General features: G+C 43.1%; 1 protein-coding gene across 1 annotated transcript in view; it reads left to right on the top strand.

Moving 5' to 3' along the window:
* Positions 1–20009, top strand: part of PM20D1 (peptidase M20 domain containing 1) — a 64037-nt gene that overhangs the window by 16209 nt on the left and 27819 nt on the right. The window contains exons 6-7 of the mRNA XM_088479575.1: positions 522–593; positions 9917–10082. Coding sequence (XP_088335701.1) covers positions 522–593; positions 9917–10082 — 238 coding nt within the window. The remainder of the gene's footprint in view (positions 1–521; positions 594–9916; positions 10083–20009) is intronic.

Here is a 20009-nt window from a genome sequence, read left to right as displayed (position 1 = left end):
GGAAACAGGGTTGTACTGTAATACAGAAGATTAATTTTTATATACTCATTCTCACACAATGCACATAAACAGGCTTTACGACATAATTGTATGCCAGTGACTTGGTTTAATTTTTTATTTTTTGGATACCACAACTAATTCACCTTTATGTATCTACCAAGCTTAGCAGAACAGTTTCACAATTCCTTTTTTCATCTGACCGCTGATCCAGAGAACATCAGATTTCCTGTATACAGAGTACACAATTATCATTACTATATGAATGACAAATTTCACTAAACATCATTGAGGTGGTGTCAGACTGTAAACACTGTATTTGCTGCACAGGAGCCATTCTGACAGGTTTCTGAATAACAATCGGCTCCATGTGCAATAAATGGACCAACCAGCTGGTAATTGACTGATCGGTCCAATTATTGCACAGTGTCTACCTAGCATTAGTTAGATTTATATTGAATATTTTTATTTTCACAGATGCAGTCCTGCAGCTTAACAATCCTATCTTTTGTTTGTTTTCTCAGTCAAATGTGATTCCACCTATGGCAAGAGCTACTGTAAATTTCCGACTTCATCCAGCACAAACCGTTAATGAGGTAAGGACCTACTGTACATCAAATATGAGCTGGGCATTTTGAGCAACTCAAATTGCATATGTCTGTGCATAATATCTGCAATAATATTTGCAATTTACACAGTTATTTTTCACAATTTCTAGCATATTTCTGCTTGTATGTATTAATGACAAGCTGTTGAATTCCTTATTCATGGAGAGCATGACCTGGGAAGTCATTTATTAGACTTGGGTGCTCATTTATCATTATATATTTGCGGCTTAATCCCCGAAAAAAACGCAATTATTACGTTTGCCCCACATGTATCGCAGCAGGACCTCAGCAGATATCTCCGATACTTATGGCCTGATTCAGAGCCGAACGCTCTGACCAGAGCGCTCGCTCTGAATCAGTGCCCTCCTCCATGAAAATGGAGCGGCCTCCTGGCCGCTCGCATAGCTGTGGGTGACCACCCACAGCATATGCGAGCGTCCATGATGATGGTCGCGATTCGCGACCATCGGGCTTGCGCCGGAGACCCTGCGGTAGGGTCTCGCTGCCGCAAGCCCTGAAGTGATTTTGGCTCTATCAGAGCCAAAATCACTCCCACTGACATCACTAGTGATGTCAGTGGGGCCGGGTTCAGACGGTAGGCGTTCCCATGGGAACGCCTCCGTCTGGCAGGCACGCCCACCAAAGGGGGTGTGCTGTCAATCAACATCGACAGCACCCCCCCTTTGGTGCGAGACCCGGAGCGATGGAGAGCCCGTCGCTCGCCGGGTCTCGCGCATGCGCACGACGGAGCTCCCTCCGTCGTGCGCATGCGCAGTGGGGGAGCATCGACCCGCTTGCGAGCGTCCTGCGCTCGCGAGCGGGTCTGAATGACCCCCTTAATGCGAACCCTCCATACCTGCCGGCCACCGTATCCCCCATAGCTTTCTATGGGGGACGCGATGCTGCCATATTTACCAATTTATATACCAATTTCCATAGATTGGTCCCCAGCAGCTGCCATTGTAGCCTATGGGCTACACATCGCGGATTCAGCCGGCAGAGTGTCGTGTCAAACCCCCCCCCCCCCCAGAATCCTCCCCGGAAATGGGCGCTGTGCATGTGCGGTCAGTGGGACAGCGCAGTAGCCCGGCAGCACTCTGAGCACATCTCAGGGATGGACTCTTTTCAGAGCACCTGTTCCTGCGGGTGCTCTATTAGTAATCGCATTCTGCAATGCGATCATGGGTGCTAATATAACGCCCGGATCGCATTGTAGATGTGATTAATGATAAATGGGCACCTTAGAGCGAGATTCACTTGCCTGCAGTGTGCAGCTGCATGCATTGCCGAGTTTTATTTTACATAAAACATTGCTTATTTTTGTATGCATCTGTATGACCTAGTTTTCCTAGCCTATCAACTAATGGTGTGACATTGTCATTGACTCACATGTAATTGAATCACCCCTAGACTGAGGGGCTGATGTAGAGTTGAAAAAGGCCACTGGGGCGGGCTGAAACCAGGAGACACGCTCCACTTATGGCTGCTGCTGGAAGAGGTAAGCCCCGATGTCACGCTGTGGTGCACGGTGTCTGTCAGCCTGCCCCGGGGTTGTGCCGATTGATCTCCCTTATGGCTGTGCCCCCTCATACCATGGGAGCTGTGCGGCAACTCCTGTCGGCGGCCTGACCTCTGCAGCTGATTTCTGGTAGGGGCCGCTGCAAAGCTGCAGTCTCAACTATAGCTGAACAGCGGAATCCTACACACTTACCTCACAGCAGGGACTTTAGCCACAAAGGGATCTATTCAGCGGGAGTGACAGTTTTCCCCCTAATATTATCGGGCAAGATTGTCATTTTTTAAATCAATTTTTTCATTTTATGTAAGCTATTCAGCACACTGTACACAGGGATAGCCGTTGCGTTAACACGCTGTCCTTGCAATGTAGAAGGTATTGTTTTCAGGATTCCAAAATTAAAACCTTCTGTGTCGTCTTCTGCACATGCTCAGTAAAACTCCAGCCTGTCAAAACTATAAATTTAATGAAATGTGTACACAGACTTTATATTGGTCTGTATACATTTATATTTATGTGCTTTTATATTGAAAATGGATATAGAAATTATAAATATAAAAGCACATAAATATTAAGGTATACAGACCAATATAAAGCCTATGTACACATTTCAATCAATTTAGACAGTATAGCCTGGAGTTGGACTTGCACTCGGCATTTACCGCAAAGCAGCGACAGAGACTGGGGCGGAGTTTCAAGATCCAGCAGGGACTTATGGGAACATTTCCCTCTGTCCATGCAGTTTTCGGGATAGTTAAGGAATTGCTTCATATAACTCCATTCTGAGATGGCGTTACATAAAGTAAAGATTTATGGAGTAATATAACACTTTTTGCTTTGCTGAATAGCTTGGCTGATCCCTACAGTGCAATATTCAGCGAGATGGGAATTAGTGGAGAAGATCATTGTGTTATCTTCTCCATTATCCCATTGCTAATTAGTGAAAATATTTAAACAATTGCGGAAACGATCGCAAATCCATTTTTTATCTTTATTATTCACCTGTTTTCCATATATATCAATTCCTAATATTGAATATATTAAACTTTATGTAATAATTTATATTATCAATTGTTCACTTTTAAACTGAACCATTGTGCCATAATTAAAAACATACAGGTAGTATATTAGTAGTATACTTGGTGAGCGTTAAACTATGTCATTGTTATAGAGTTGGACACATGTTTGCTTCAAAAATGCAGACCGAAAATGCTGATGCACGGTTTTCGCCTGGTTCCAAGGTATCACCCTATTCAATTCCAGGACGTTTTCGCCTATGCGAAAACTCCATAGGCAAAAACAGGTGAAAAGGTTTCTCCACCCAAAGGCAGGAGAAAATAAGTGCAAAATTAATATTTTGGGGTGAAAATAAGGGGACTTGGTTCAGAACCCTTTGGACCCCCCCCCCCCCCCCCCATCCTAATGATTAATTAGGCAAAAAAATTATAATCTTAATTCACCCCAAAAAAAGACATGTAATTTTTGGGGTGAAAATGCAAAAAGTGTTTGAAAATAGGTATAAAGTACTGGGATAGGTATTTTGGGGAGCTGTATGGATGGGACTGGTGTTTTTAGGATGGCAGGTGGCTACAGCAGGTGTATTTGTAACGTTTTTTTATTCTGCACTTTACAAACCCCAAAGTATGCTAGTATCCATTTACATGTACCCCAATTTAACTACATCAATTATTTTTCATAAAAGACATTGCTTAATATAATTTTTCTACACTTATGCAAATATGCATACAACAGCCCTTTGACTCAAAATTAGATCCCTATTTACTTTTATTATGGCTAATAATACACTTCTATATTGATTCCCCCAGTGAGTTCGGCTTTATTGGGGGTACAGACTGTTTTCCCCCAAAAAAACTGACTCTTTCGCCAGTTCCGCTATTTGCTGCATTCGCCCATATGCATTTTTGCCTGTTTTATAATTGAATAGGGCGGAAAGCGGGTGCACGCATTGTGTAAGCAGGCGAAAACTTTGCCGAAAAACACGCGAATGAGACAAAAACATTGCGCTTTTTGCCGAACTCTGCTTTTCACAGCTAATTGAATCCGCCCCTTAGTCGCAATGTGATGTGACCGAACCACTGAACAAGACTGCACTGATTAATTTGATATTCGACACTTGTATATCTGTGTGTGACTAAGTCTGTATCTATATACAGCATGCTACAAAGCAGCGTACGTGGGGTTTTTTTACGCCAAGTTCCGTTGTGCTTCATCTAGAGATTCAGACTCTGTCGCACACAGATATTCAAGTGTTGCATATCATATTAATCAGTGCAGTCTCATGTAGTGGTTTGTTGCATCCAATTTCTACTAATACAAATTTTCAAGTAAAAAAGACCTGAAAAAGACACTACACCTTTCGGCACGGCTCACCTGTGCTAGGCGTCTCACGCCGCATGTCGTATTGAGGCTAGGTGTATGAGGACACATCTGTATGCACCAGGTTTATGCTGGGATAAAATGGGTTCATCTGGTCTACATCAAGTGAAGTTGTTGCCAGTGGTATAATAAATACTAAAGTTACAATACCAATTTACACAAACTATTTACATTAATGAAGTGTCCTATACATAGTTGCAGTGTGAAATACAATTAGATGCAGATGGAAATACCAAATACAATTACTAATTTAAGAATAAATACAATCCTCAGGTTATTCCCCTTTAAAAATTAAATGGAAATCTCTTTCCTGCTGTGGACTTAAAACAAATGTGCAGAAAAGATGTCCCCTGAAAAAGGCACAGGCGCCATTTTCCTGGAGACTTACGCATGCGCAGTAGATTCTGGTATGAAGCCAGAATCTACTTAGCTGAGAGAGAGGAGGGGGCCAAAACAGAGGCTGCATACGGGCCCCCTCCTCTCTAAAAACACCCTGCTTAGATCGCATGTGTGTGTGACATTCCCTTACTGTAATTGGCCTACATTTGCAGGCCCACTCACTTCCCTGTTCCACCTCGCTAAGAGTAAGGCTACATAACTGCATCATGTGACCCAATTTGCCTAGGGATCTAAAGGCGCATATCCACTACACGATCTAAATGGACAATTGAACGATAACGTTCATTAATCGTGCAGGGAATATGCCGGCAATGACCAGCGATGCGCGCTCCCGCTGGTCGGCATCTGTCACCGCCTGAACATACTGCCCAACCTGCCGATATCGTTAGGTTGTACATGTTCGGGGATGAGGGAGGGTGCCTGCGCTGAACAACATATCGTTCAGTGTGGGCACAATATCCACTGCACAGTAGAATGATGTCGTTCTTGTTCAGTCATTCTTTAGTCGTGTAGTGGATATGCACCTTAAGTGTCAGACTTTTGTGTGAATGTGCAATACGAAAATTCATATTTTATGCATAAAGATAAATATATCCAATCATACATAAGGCTCATAATGTTCTTGATAACATTATGACGATATGTACTGACTAGAAGTAGAATTTGTGGCTATTTGGGCTAGAGAAGTATCCCGAATAGCCCGCGGATTGGACCGGGTGTCTGTGTTCCACGCCTCCTACTACATTCCAGGTAACATCCGTACTACTTACCCCAGAACATCACCCCGGGCATCCTGTCATCATATACACACGTTTGTTGAACTGACTTTTGCAGTGCGGGACGCCACAGTAGCATACTCCCCACCCCCCTCATCACTGAACCATTTCCATCTACCTGGCCACCTTTTTCTCCAGACTCTCGCTACTTAAGATATATTCTCTAACACCCTTCCCATCTATTTTTTATTTGGGATTTCCACCTTCAGTGTTAGAGATACATCTCTCAATATATGTTACCCATGTTCTGCTCATTTACATTGTATGTGTAGGTCAGTATCTGCTATATTGACACTACACATTTAAACATCTGTGGAGTACACATTACTCCATGCTATATTGCCATGACTTCATTTTTTGATTGTATATGTGTGTTTTAACTCAAGTAAATAGGATTTCCTATATACATTGGGGATTCTATACTTACATTTCTTTATTTGCATTTACCAACGTTTGTTAGGACATGAGGGGTATAGTGCGCATTTATCTGCATCTTGTATATTTTTTTTGTAAAACCTTAAAGGACAGACACCCTTTTAAAAGCGCAGCCATACCCCAAACATATATTACTGGTCCAATGCGCAATACACTTCTACTTATTTTGCTTAATATACAGATATACATATACAAACACATGCTTCATGTAAAGTGGAATTATGAAGTAAAGCTGGAATTGTGTTCATAAATGCTTTGTGTTTGTCTCTATAATAGTATCCATTCTTCTATACCCATCACATTGCCTTGCACCCCTATGAATATCCTTTGGTCTTTCAGATTGGCTGCCTTCACCTAAGTCAGCAAAAACAGTGGGCTGATAGGAATGGGCAGTTCTAGCTCAGCACAAAACAGGATTATACCCTCACCCTCAAAACTATAATTTTTTTATTTACTTATTTTTTTTATAGGGCTCCATCTAAGAACAAGTCGTATTCCCTTTAGCATGACCTCTGTTAAGTATTTAGCAAACAGTGATAGCTCAGCTTACTGCTGTTTATAACCACCATTTTTATCATGTATAATGGGGTCATTCGATGTCCGTTCACCCAGGCCATGATGCCCACCGACTCAGATTTTCATTAAACTTTGTACAGTTAATACTACCACATATCTACAAACACATGTAAATTTTTTCTTCTCTAACCCTAGTTTTTGAGATATAGGGGGTCAAAGTTTCAAAAAATTGCTCCGAAATGCCACTCCTGATGCTCCGTTTTTATGTGAGGTGTATATGGAAAAACATCCCTATCTAAGTGCCTAATCCACATATCACTTTGAAATTTTGTCCCTTTGTCAATCAGAATATGGAGATTCCAGAAAAAAAAATGTTTCAACAACCTTGCCTGACAGTCATTATACATTCCTTTACTTCACACTTAATTATTTTTTTGGTGCCAAAAAAAAAGGAGGGTTCAATACGCATTATCAACCTGAGGCTGATGAGTTATGTCCCTTTTTTAAAATAATTGAACCTTAAAGTATACTTTAAAAGTAAAAGCATATGAAAGAAAAATAATAGGATTTTGATTGTCTGTATGAGTATCTTAAAGTTTAATTAAAAATCTCTCTTTAAAAACAAAAAATTACCATTAGGAATAATTTTGCCCACCAAGGGAGTATTTTAATTTGTGTGTGTGTATATATATATATATATATATATATGTATATATATACATACATACATACACACACACATACACACACACATACACATACACATACACACACACACACACACACACACATATGTGCAGATTTCTTGGGAATGTTTTTCCATATACACATCACATAAAAACGGAGCATCAGGAGTGGCATTTTCGAGCAATTTTTTTTATACTTTGTCCCCTTATATCTCAAAAACTGAGGGCTAGAGAAGAAAAATTGTACATGGGTTTGTTGCTATGTGGTAGTATCAAGTGTGCAAAGTTTCATGAAAATCTGAGTCGGTGGGTGTCCTAATACATTTTTTCTGGGTGATTTGACATGGAATGACCCTGAAGCACAATGCGCACATGAAGATGGACATCGCATGCACATTAGTCAGCAACTTGTATCGGCAGTATTAGGCTGCTGTCAAGTCAGCACTGGTTAACACCAGACAGGAAAGATATGTTATATACCTACGACATATTAGTTAGTACAGATGCGCCCATGTAACATTGTGGCTTATCGAGCCACAAACGTGCGCACGCATTGCACCATGCGATTCCGAGCGACTGCATATGCTACACTATGGTGCGCACTGCGATCGCACAGTGCATTCCTATGGAGTCGCGCACGCAGTGCGCATATCCCCTTGCATATGCGTCTCGCACTATGCGTGGCGCGATTCGCCGCGCCATTGGAAACAATATAGCTGGGCATATGTGTATCACTGATAGTTGCTCACAGCTTATTTCATTTAGTATCATAGTAGTACTAAATTAAATATGCAGCTGGCAACTAGAACAGGTGCTAAATTGAGCACATAGAGTGCACAGTCCAAGTATTTCATCACGCCTATAAGATTTATTATGTTTTTACCTTCTCAATAGGTTTTTATAGTTTATATGTACTGCCGCCTTTACTCTACGCAGAAGGTAGCTGGTTGGGCAATTCACTGCTCAAAATAGAGAATACTCTCCTTTCTCAGAAAGTCTCGTAAGTAGGAGGGGACATAAAGATAAACGTACTATACTGTGCCATCCACTCTTCCCGTATGATTACTGTGTGGAAATATCGTTGTTTCTGTCTTTCAGTGTGTTTGCTACAGAATCTTTTTGTATTCATTCTGTACAAATTTTACACACATGTATAGGAGATGAGGTGGGTTGGTTTAGAAAAACATGTTCCCATCATTGTATTGGAATATGTTGGTAGCATTAATAATTTCAGTACCTCACACACCTCCTTCATGCTCATATCTATCCATCCTATTATGTAAATATTGACAGTAGCAGAATAGTGATGTGAAACTGGTGCTTTGAATAGTGTGATAACTAATCCACATATAGTATAGGATACAATCTTATGTCCAAGTTGTTTTTTTACATATGTGAGTTCTGTATTGCAGTGGTTCCCAAACTTGGTCCTCAGGACCCCTAACAGTTCACATTTTCCAGACCACCCAGCAGATGCACAGGTGTATGTCCAAATCTCACATTTCCCAGACCACCCAGCAGGGGCACAGGTGTGTTACCAACTGTCACATTTTAATGATCCACAGGTGACCTGAAAACATGAACTGTTTGGGGTTTTGAGGACGGAGTGTGAAAACCACTTCTGTATTGTAACACTGGCATTGACTTTAACTGTGTTGCACAATGAAATTGAACTATAATAAATAGAATGAAAGTCAATACCAATATCAGGTAGGATAAAAACTAATTGTATACCGTATATCCAAGAAAATACAATGTTTGATTTGGTTTTATATAATCCCACTTTTGTCTTCTGCATTTTTTTAAATCATTGTATTCCTTACTTAACTTTTGGAATGTGGTCTTTGTATTACCTTAATCATTAACTCTGCATTACATCCTAACAGACGCACTGTTTCATTCATCACTATATAATGACTATGAAAGTGGGTTTATAAGAGGGGAGACCAATCAGAAGTAGCAATTCCATGAGTGTGGATTCTGATTGGTTCTCCTGCTCAGATTCCACCCCCACAGTGTCACACATTCCTAGATTTCAGCTTGTCCATGAGACAAACCATGGAGCACCAGGTAAAACAGAGAAGCCTTCAGGGCGACAGTGAATGGTGCTCTGGCAGGTGAGTTTATCACACTACCTGAAAATGATGCTTTAATATGAAATACATGTTTGATCCAATTTGCACATTATTATTACAAATCTGCCAAATATAACCTATTCTATACATTAGAAAATAAACTTGAGGCTTAACCAATGAAATACTGCAATCTCAAAATGTAAACATTCCTTAGTATATAATGCTAGAAATGCATTGAACTGTGGAGCTGAGAATATAATGAGGGGAATTCAGTTGTACGCCATGCGCTATTCCGCAAAGGCACATCGCACCCGCCTGTATCACAGTTTTTCCCTTACCCCCCATAGAGATGCAAGGGATAACATGTGAAGTTGGCACTACTGTAAATGAGCGATATGTGAGCAGTCGCAGTGCCTTCCTTGGAATTGAATTCCCATCAATGAGACACAAAAAATGAAGAAAGATTGCAAGAAAAATGTTGAGAATGTATAACATATCTGCTTATTTGCAGGCTCTGGATATTGTAAGGAACACCATAGCTGATGAAAGAGTGGAGCTCACTGTTCTCAACTCATTTGATCCATTACCTATCAGCCCCTATGATGACTCAAACTTCGGGTACCAAATTCTGCAGCGGACCATTCATTCAGTCTTTTCGGGAGCTCCAGTGGCTCCAGGTATTATTTTCTTTGTAATTCATTCAGTGACCAGCAATACACATAAGGGATTTTCTGTTACTACTAATTTCAGTATATGTAAAACTAAATGTAGGGGTGGTGCCAATGGGAGCCCAATATCCGCGACCTAAGGAGAACTAGTGTGTTTCCCAACTTAACCCAAAGGGAATAGAATTGGAAACAGGAGAGTACTTCCAGCACTGAGAAGGGTACTTTATAGATCAAAACTTCATTGCGACACTTCTGCTATGCAAAACTAGTCCCCTACTCTCTATAAATGGGAACCAAGCAATATAGGACTGTTAAAGGTAGTGTCAGCACTTAAGCTATAAGTGGTCAAGCATCCTATTACCCAAACATGAAATATGGGCTGCAATTGGCAAAGAAGGGATAACCCAACAAAAAATTGTTAGTCAATAATCAAATAATTTTAATTTATTAGATTAATGGCATCCTAATACAGCTCACTATTGTCATGGATAAATGAAATTTTAAAATAACAAAATTAGGGTGTATTCAGCTAGTTAAGACACCCAAGGAGAGCAGTAAACATTGAATATCAAGAATTATAAAAATAAACAAATCACATTTATTAAATACAAATAATATATATAATACAACAAAAATATAACTACAGCAATATTCACAAAACTAATAAAAAATTGTATAATCTAAAAACAGATGAATATAGTATAAAGGACTCCAAAGTATCAGATAATGCTTAGTCCACCCCACCTCTGCACTGCAGTTGGTGTGGATAATGGGGGTTAATTAATGCACATGTATCACAGGCAGACTTGAGATATATATATATATAATATAATTTTATGGTATGTAGTCAGGAAGCCGGCGGTCGGAATGCCGACCGCCGGCTTCTTGACCATGAAGGCCCGGCAGAGGACTAATGATAGGGATCTAAATACCGACACCCATCATCAGCCCCATGCCGAGATCCTGATGCCCGGCAAACCGAACGTGGGTAAGTCGAGCGTCAGGACCTGTTAGCCACGGGGGGGGGGGGGGGGTTAAGTTTAGGTACTCCCGGGCGGATTTAGAGTTAGGCACCCCCCCCGAGTGGGTTAGGATTAGCCTAGGGGAAGGGGGGATAGGGTCAGGCACCCCTGGGGAGAGGTTAGGGTTAGGCACCCTAGGGTTAGGTGTATGTTGCGGAGAGGGGGGGTTTAGTACCCCTGGAGAGAGGTTAGGGTTAAGGAATCGGTAAGATTTATCGCCGGCCGCATGGTTCAAATCCCGATAGCGGGAGCCCCACTTCTAGTTTAGGTAAGTATCGCTAACCTACACCCCCTAACCCTCCCTTAGGGGTGCCTAACCCCCCTTCCCCATAGCCTAAACCTAAGTCTCCCGGGGTGGGTACCTAACCCTAACCTCCGCCGCGGTTGCCTAACCCCAAGTCGTCCCCCCCCCCCCCCCCCCGGGGAGCCCCTATCCCTCTCCCCCACGCGCATCTGTCTATGCCCGGCTTACCTTCGATCTGGATGCCGGGCGTCAGGCTCCCGGCAAAGGTAAAGTGATAGGCGCCGGGATTACAACGCCTGTCATTAGACCCTTGTCGGGATTAGACAGTCGGGATGCTGACCGTCTGCATCCCGACTGCATACCAAAGTTAGGCACCTCTAAGGGAGGGTTAGGGTTAGGAGGGGGGACATTTTCCTAGTGGCAGATTATCCGCTATCTCCAGGGTTTGTGAATCAATCAAGAAGTATCTTTATACAGTGTGTGCATGTGATATATATCCATCTATCTTTTTTTAATTATTATTACCAGTTATTTATATAGAGCACAAATATTCGACAGTGCTTTACAGAGAATATGTGTCCATTCATATCGGTCCCTGCCCCAGTGGAGCTTACAATCTAAATTCCCGACCACATACACACACACACACTTGATGATATATCAGCATTTGAGCCCATTTGACTATTTTATCAAGGCAGACAAATATTATATTTGTCTGCTACATAGACTGGTGGCAGCGCCTTCACCCACCATTCACACCAATGTTACTGTATGCCCTGTGCACAGACTGCTGTGTAGCCTGTCCTATTCAAGCACCTGTCCCCCCACCCCTTATCAGCATGTGCACGCAGAGTGCCACACCTACTTCATGCATTCATGATGTCAATTAATTTTGTTTCTGTTATTGCTCGGCTTTAACTTGACGGATTGAGATGAAACAAAGTGCAGGTTATTTCTAGGCATTTCCACTTTGGTAAAATTTCATTTGATGTGTTACAATTGGCAAAGAGACTAGTGGCATTTTCTGAAAAAATATCTTGTTTTTTCAGAAGACTTTGTATCATTAATATGGCTAACACATAAAAAAAATCTGTGATATTCATGTAATATGACAAGCAATAATGTCGACACATGGCGTCTGCAGGGCCGCCATCAGGGGGGGACTGCCAGGACTGGAGTCTCAGCCCCAGACAGAGAGCGGTGCCCGCCCCTGGCTCCTACAGCCCAGGGATGGATTGAGCCACCGGGAGCTCGGGACAGTTCCCACTGGCTCCCCTCAGTGGCTTGCCAGGCCAACATCACCAACATACTTTATTGCACTGTACATGCCCCTGTGCCAGGCTTCTGAATCGCCAGGTACAGGGGCATGTACAATGCAATAAAGTTTGTTTTCTTTATTGTGGTGCAGCATGATGTCATGGTGCACCGCACTGCTGAGAAGAGCTGCGAGTTGAACTGGAGCAGCTGCCAGCTTGAAGACAGAATAAGGTAAGTCAGTGACTCTGGGGCTGGAGAGTCGCACGCTGGGGCTGGAGAGTCGCAGGCTGGGGAGACACTCTGGGGCTGGAGAGAAGCACTGGGGCTAGAGAGGCACGCTGGGGCTGCAAAGACACATGGAGGCTGGAGCTTGAAAGATACATTCAGGGCCTGCAGAGAGACACGCTGGGGTTGGAGGCACACCCTGGGGCTGGCTGGGGAGGCAGATGGGGTGCTGGCTGGAGAGACACTGTGGGGCTGGAGAAACGGGAAGGGGGGTTGCTTATTTTGTCAGTCCCGGCCACACAATTTCTGATGGCTACCCTCAGCAGTGAAAGGTTAAAAAAAAGGGTTTATCACACAATGTGACTACACTTTTTACAAGATAGAAAGAAAACTCCCCTCTGACTATTATTATATTATTACAATATCATGCGAGCATTCCCTGAGTAGTTTGAATCAAGAATAATTAAAGCTCCTACAGCCATGATCTCTTAGTTTGTAGATTCTCATCATGAAGGTCGACAAAGATTTAACACTTAGCATGCTAAAAGTTCATGTGTCAGCTTTAAGTGTATTTTTGCACATTACATTATACTTAACGATTTGATCAAGAGATTTTACCAGGCAGTAAAGAAGATTCACCAATCCCTGAAAATGTTTATTTGGCTGTGGGATTTCAACTCTTGGTGTGAATAAAGAAATATTGGGGCCTCTACCAATGTTTCTCAAATCTTAGATTTCCCTTAAGAATGCCTGCAAAAAGGTGCCTTTATTTACTATTACATAATTCTTTTTGTACGATGTAAGGTTGTTGCATAGTTTTTGTGCTTAAGAAATATAAGACACTGTGGTATTCCGTTGTATGATAATTAAACTCCACCTATCAACTGGAGTAAGAGTGTCTTATTTGACAATTGTAACCAACCATCAACACATATATATAAACATATGTCTGTAAACCAGTAAGAAAAATACATAGAGAGCTGTATGTACCATTGATATTTTTTAATTTTCCTTGTATTAGAAAGGTGCCTGTCCTCCTTCTACAACTGCTAAATTGTACCAAGTCGTCCATTGAAAACTTGGTTTAAGAGTTACTTTCAGTTCCGGTGTTAGTGTATGTATGAATGGGAGCCATATTGAGAAAAACTTCCCTGATAGATTTTCTTTGTCTATAGATGTGGAAGACCAGTCCATGTTAAATAAGTGGAGTATTCTTGGCAACATCAGGTTAAATGAGGGTACATTAGGTTCTATCCAACATGATTAAAATAGTTTTTCTACTTCAGGGTCCATAGAAGGTCCACAGGAAACCTTGAGGTATAGGTGATGACGAAGACATCCGGGCATCATGCAGTAAAAAATTTTCTCCCAGGATGTAACGGGGCCTCCCTCCTACACTCCGCCCCCGGGACGGAGCCCCTTCAGTTTCGTTTGAGTCTGGTCACTGTATTGCAGCCCTGAAAATTAAAAAAATTTTCTAAGTGCGGTCAGCGTGAACAGTCCAGTGGAAGTTCGCACGGCCGCATCATCACCCTGCTGTTGCTGAGACACCGGTACTGATCTGAGCCTCTCGGCGGGCCTCAGGGATCTTGGCTAGCAGGGACCCCAGAGGATTCCTAGACTGCGGCTGGACGCTACGGAGTGCAGGTAAGTGACGCACATTGCGGTGGTGCGTGCCGAGACGCAGTCTTTTTCCTCCAGGGTTGGGGGACACCTTGGGGATGACAGCAAGTGAGTCCTGCATCCACACTAAGCCACTTGGGACTGGAGTTTTGAAACACTCCAGCGTCCCAGGGGTTAAACGCTGGCCAGGGGAGGCAGCCTTCCCTGTCTAACAGCCGGCTCCTCCCCACTGCTGAACACTCCTTTCCACTGTGGTCTGGCTTGATCTGTGACAGCTTCTTGTTTCTGGCTCCGCTTCCCCATGAGTTCTTCAACGGTCATTCTCCTGGCTGTGTGTCGCTGATCTCCACAGGCAGTGCGGCGTATGGGTCCCCCTACATACCTCTCCTCTGGTTGATGGTCAGTGTATGTAGCACTTTTGTCCTACTAGACGCTAAGTCTCTGTAGTTGATTTAAGGAAGTGCCATACTAGCACTGTGTGTCTGTTTTCTTTGCTAAAAACAATAATTCTTTTGTTGCTATCCCTGTACCTATTCTGCTATTTTGGGCCAGGGCAAAGCAGCCCTGATCAATGAGGATGAGCCTCCTTTGCCTAAATCTAGGCATGCATATTTCATGGAAGAAAAGGTGACTGAGGCTACATTCCCATTGTCTGACCAAATGGTGAATCACTTGGAGGTAGCTTGGAAAATGCCTGGAAAACGGTATCAACTGCAGAAGCGTCTAGTCTCTGCTTACCCTTTTGCTGAGAATTTTTTTTCCAAATGGGAGACTCCACCGGTGGTGGATTCCCATGTCACGCGCTTGGTAAGGAGCGCAACGCTTCCTGTGCCTTCCATGTCATCCCTGAAGGATGTTACAGATAGGATGGTAGAAATATGCCTTAAATCTGTTTATTCCCTTTCGGGGGCTGCGTGCAGACCAGCTATGGCCATTTGCTGGGTGGCTCGGACCATGGAATGTTGGGCTAATAGCCTTGAAACATCCTTAGTCTCTAATGCTACCAGAGAACAGCTGAATCTGATCAGAAATCTCCGAGATTCGGCTACCTATATAAATGAGGCAGCTTTGGATATTGGCCTACTGAATGCAAGGGTTTCTTCGGTGACCATTGTGGCCCTCCGTTCTCTGTGGCTCCGTTCTTGGAGAGCTGATGCAGAATCCAAGAAAGGGTTGGAATGTTTGCCTTATGACGGTAAAGTCTTGATTGGTAAATTGAAAACATAGACAGCGCTAGAGAAGGGAACATATAACCTAAACGAAAATAATTAAAGCCCATATGTATAATAAAATTAAATAGAACAGCAATTTATTATCAATTAAATGCTCACAATTATAATGCTAAAATATATGTAAATACAGTTCACATAAAAAAGGAAACACAACCTTTATACAATTCTACGCATATTCAATATATAATACATCAGGAAAAAATTTAATGTACAATAAAATAAATTTTGAGATGACCACAACAGTATTAATAAGAGGGGATTTGTAACATCAAAGGAAAATCCCTCCGCATAATTATATGCACACTGAGGGCCTGATTCAGAGCCGGATGCTCTGACAGAGCGCTCGCTCTGAATCAGGGCCGGCCCTCTAGTTTTTTAGAGCGGCCTCCTGGCCGCTCGCATAGCTGTGGGTGACCACCCACAGCTATAGCGAGTGGCCATGATGATGGTCGCGATGGTCAAGACCATCGCGACCGTCGTGCTTGCGACGAGACCCTTGTGGTAGGGTCTCGTTGCCGCAAGCCCTAGAGTGCCTCCGTCTGGGCAGCCACGCCCCCGGCCCGCCCACCAAAGGGGGCGTGCTGTCACTCAACATCAACAGCACGCCCCCTTTGGTACGAGATCCGGAGCGATGGTTTCCCCGTCGCTATCCGGGTCTCGCGCATGCGCACGACAGAGCCGGCTCCGTCATGCGCATGCGCACTGGGCCACCATCGACCCGCTTGCGAGGGCATTGCGCTCGCGAGCGGGTCTGAATCAGGCCCTGAGCTCACTGCCAGCTCCAATAGTCAGTGATAATTGAAATAATCAGAAATTGTAACAATGTTCCAGCTTTTATAATTGGAAATAAGCTGTTTATTATGCTCACTGCTGATGTTTAATGCCAAGCTGTATGAAGATGTAAAATGCTGAGCAAACAGATCTGTATCAGCTGATTTTTAATATGAAAAAAATAGTTAGTGGTTTTTACCTCCGTCTTTTATACGAAGGGAGCCGCCCGAGTTAAGCACTCCGTGTGCCCCAGTTTTAGAGACTTGTGTAACTTGCGGGACTCCTGGTCTCCGTCTCCCTTTCTCCACAGGGTATGTGACTGCACCAGTTGGAGAAGTCCAGTTTAATTGATGGGACTTCTGATCTCCGCCTCCGTCCTGCTGTGAGGTGGACGCACAGCACACAGGTACTGGCTGTGGGATTCCGGTCACACTAGCAGGGCTCACGTGGGTAGCACTTACAGCCGTAGCTTGTAAACCATTCAAGGCAGTAGCTGGTGGTTAGCGGTTGAAAGTGCTGGAACAACAAGTAGCAGAGCATACACGGTAATCTGCGTGCAGCCCGGTGTGGATACTGTGTGGATTGCTCTCTGTAGCCCTAACGCGTTTCTTCCCTATTTGGGATTTCTTCAGAGGGGCACCCTGACACCCCTCTGAAGAGATCCCAAATAGGGAAGAAACTTGTTGTTCCAGCACTTTCAACCGTTAACCACCAGCTACTGCCTTGAATGGATTACAAGCTACGACTCTTAAGTGCTACCCACGTGAGCCCTGCCAGTGTGACCGGCGGATTCTCCTTTCTGCACAGGAGCGTCCCCACCCTTGAGGGTACTGCTTTGGGAATCCCGAAGGTTTCCTGTGGACCTTCTATTTACCCTGAAGTAGAAAAGTAGAGAAATGGTAAGAACTTGCCCTTGTTATCTCTTTTCCTACGAGGTCCATAGGGTCCACAGAGCGTCCGCCCTGACACGCCCGTGCTTCAGATGAGCTTCGCTGTGGTCACCGGTTTTCCGTCTCCTTCGGTGTGAGAATGTGATTCTAGTGTGTTCCAGACTTTCTTCTCTTTTATACACCTTTGGCTTGTTACGTAACTGAAGAGCCTCCAGCCCGGGGGTGGGGTATAGAGGGAGGTCCCGTTGCATCCTGGGAGAAATAATTTTACTGCATGGTGCCCGGATGTCTTCGTCATCACCTATACCCCAAGGTTTCCTGTAGACCCTATGGACCTTGTAGAAAAATAGATAAGGAGTATAAGTTATTGCCATGTCTCTACTTTTTTGGCTGTAGCTGCTATTTTTGTTAAGAGAAGTTTCTCTGATTTGCTCAAAGTGTGTATTGAGGAAGATTCGTATCTGCTCTAGAAGGCCCACTCTGGAGTCATCAAAAAAATCTGTGTAACATGTTTTTAATATATAAATATACCTGTTCCCAAAATTGTTGAACATATGAGCATGACCATAAACAGTGGTAAATATCTACGTCTGGTGATTTGCATTTAAAGCTGAGAGCATTTGTAGATTTCCCTGATAAGTATTGTAGTTGAGTGGTATAGTACGCCCTTTGCATAAGAAATGGAAATCAAGTCTTTATTTAGTCGTCTGGTGGCTTGGGCTAAGAAGGATAAATCCAAATCAGGAAAGTTATTCCTCCATTTAGCAAGTCCTCCTGTGATTTTAGATAAGTCCAATATGGGTCTTATATGTGAATATATACAAGAGGAAGAAAAGGGATCCTTGAGTCTGAGGCGGAGCACATCATCAAACATAAATTGCCTATCCGTCTCTTTTAACAATCTTACTGTTCTCTGTAAGTAGCTAGACACTTTCAAGTAAGGAAATATAGGAATAAGTAGATTAGGAAATCGTTGTTGAAGCTGACCATGTCATTATAGCTGCTGAGTATCAGTATCTATCAAGTGTTCTAAATGTTTCAGGCCATGGAGGGACCAAGTCTTTGTGTGGGGGGATTTCCAACCGCCAGGGAAGAGGGGATTGTCTGACAATGGAAGAAAGTAAGTGTGGGACCAAGATAGCTTTAATGTTGAGCGAGTTTATGGACAAGAGTATATTCTCTTTAATGTCTGCCGGGAGAGAAGTCGGGTGCATGTGTAATAATGCTACCAGATGTGTCCTAGGGCTAAACACTTGCTCAACACTATGGGGGGAATTCAATGCGCTATTAAATAGCGACGGGAGGGACTCCCAAAGCTATTCAATATACTGCGCAGTTTGGGCATGCTAATGTTTTCTTTTCGCACCCAACTGGGGATGCGAAGAGAAATCCGACCAAAGTGCCACTGAATTGAATGGAGCTCGCTCCCGGCGCTATTCAATTGACATTGAAATGAATCGCCCCCTATAATTACTAAAGTGACTGTGACCACCTATCCAGTCCATAGCGAACCGGTAATTGGCCGCTAAAGAGTAGGTATTAAGTTCACCCAACCTAAATCATTAGTTTGTTGAAGTTTAAAGAGATTCTAGGTCTCTTTTCTGCCCAGATAAATTTCTGTATCTATTTGTTCTAGAGTCTGAGATTTTTCTTGATTAGCAAAGACAACATCTGATTAATGTATAAAATGCGAGGAAAACTCAACATTTTAATAACATGACAGCGCCCAATGTAAGATAAGGGTAGGTGAGACCATATCTTAAATTCTCATCATTTGAGCAAGAACCCCACCATGGTTAGCGTATAGTTGAGAGGGGTGTGCGGTATGTTGATGCCTAAGTAGCGTATCTGCGAGGAAGCCCACTTAAAGAGGAAGTTGTCACCCCAGTTTCTGCGTGCTTCCGGGTACAAAGCTAATGCCTCCGTTTTTGACTGCATTAACCCGAAATCCCGCTATGGACTCAAATATACTAAGTGTATTTTGAAGTAGTGGAATTGCCTGTCTGGGATTCTGGAAGTACAAGAGCAGGTCATCGGCAAAGGCTGAGACTGAGTTCTTGGTTAGCTATAGTTATCCCTTTCCATCCCTTCTGGTGCATAAAGTGTCTTATTAATGGGTCAATCGCTAAATTAAACAGCAAGGGAGTTTAACGGGCAGCCTTGACGTGTCCCTCTGTGTAAGGAAAAATGTCTAGTATTCAGATTATTTATCGTCAAGAAGGCAGATGGGGAGCTGTACAACGTCTCAAAAATGTAAATAAAGTGTGGGCCAAAATGCTGTATCTGAAAAATTCGGATCAGGTGAGACCAGTAAACCTTGTCAAATGCCTTATCGGTATCGCAGCTGACAATGATGTTGGATGATTCTGTGGCCTGATGGGTATGTGTCATTGCCGCTATAAGGGTTCTTATGTTGTGTACGGAGTGTCTCCCCTTTATAAGGCCCGTTTGGGATGGATATATAATTCTAGAAAGGATAGTTTGTAATCTCTGTGCTATTAGTTTGGAAAATATTTTCAAGTCTTGATTTAACAAAGAGATGAGACGGTAAGGCGAAGTCAAGGTAGGGACTGGATTAGGCTTAGGGAGAACTATAATACGAGCCACATTAAATTGTGGTGGGGCCATGTTACCGTTCAAAATAGAATTGAACATATCTTTAAGATAGGTGG

The sequence above is a fragment of the Taudactylus pleione genome, unplaced genomic scaffold (assembly GCF_031769625.1).
Source record: "Taudactylus pleione unplaced genomic scaffold, aTauple2 ptg000242l, whole genome shotgun sequence".
Lineage (NCBI taxonomy): Eukaryota > Metazoa > Chordata > Amphibia > Anura > Myobatrachidae > Taudactylus > Taudactylus pleione.
This window is presented reverse-complemented; position numbering and strand designations above follow the sequence as displayed.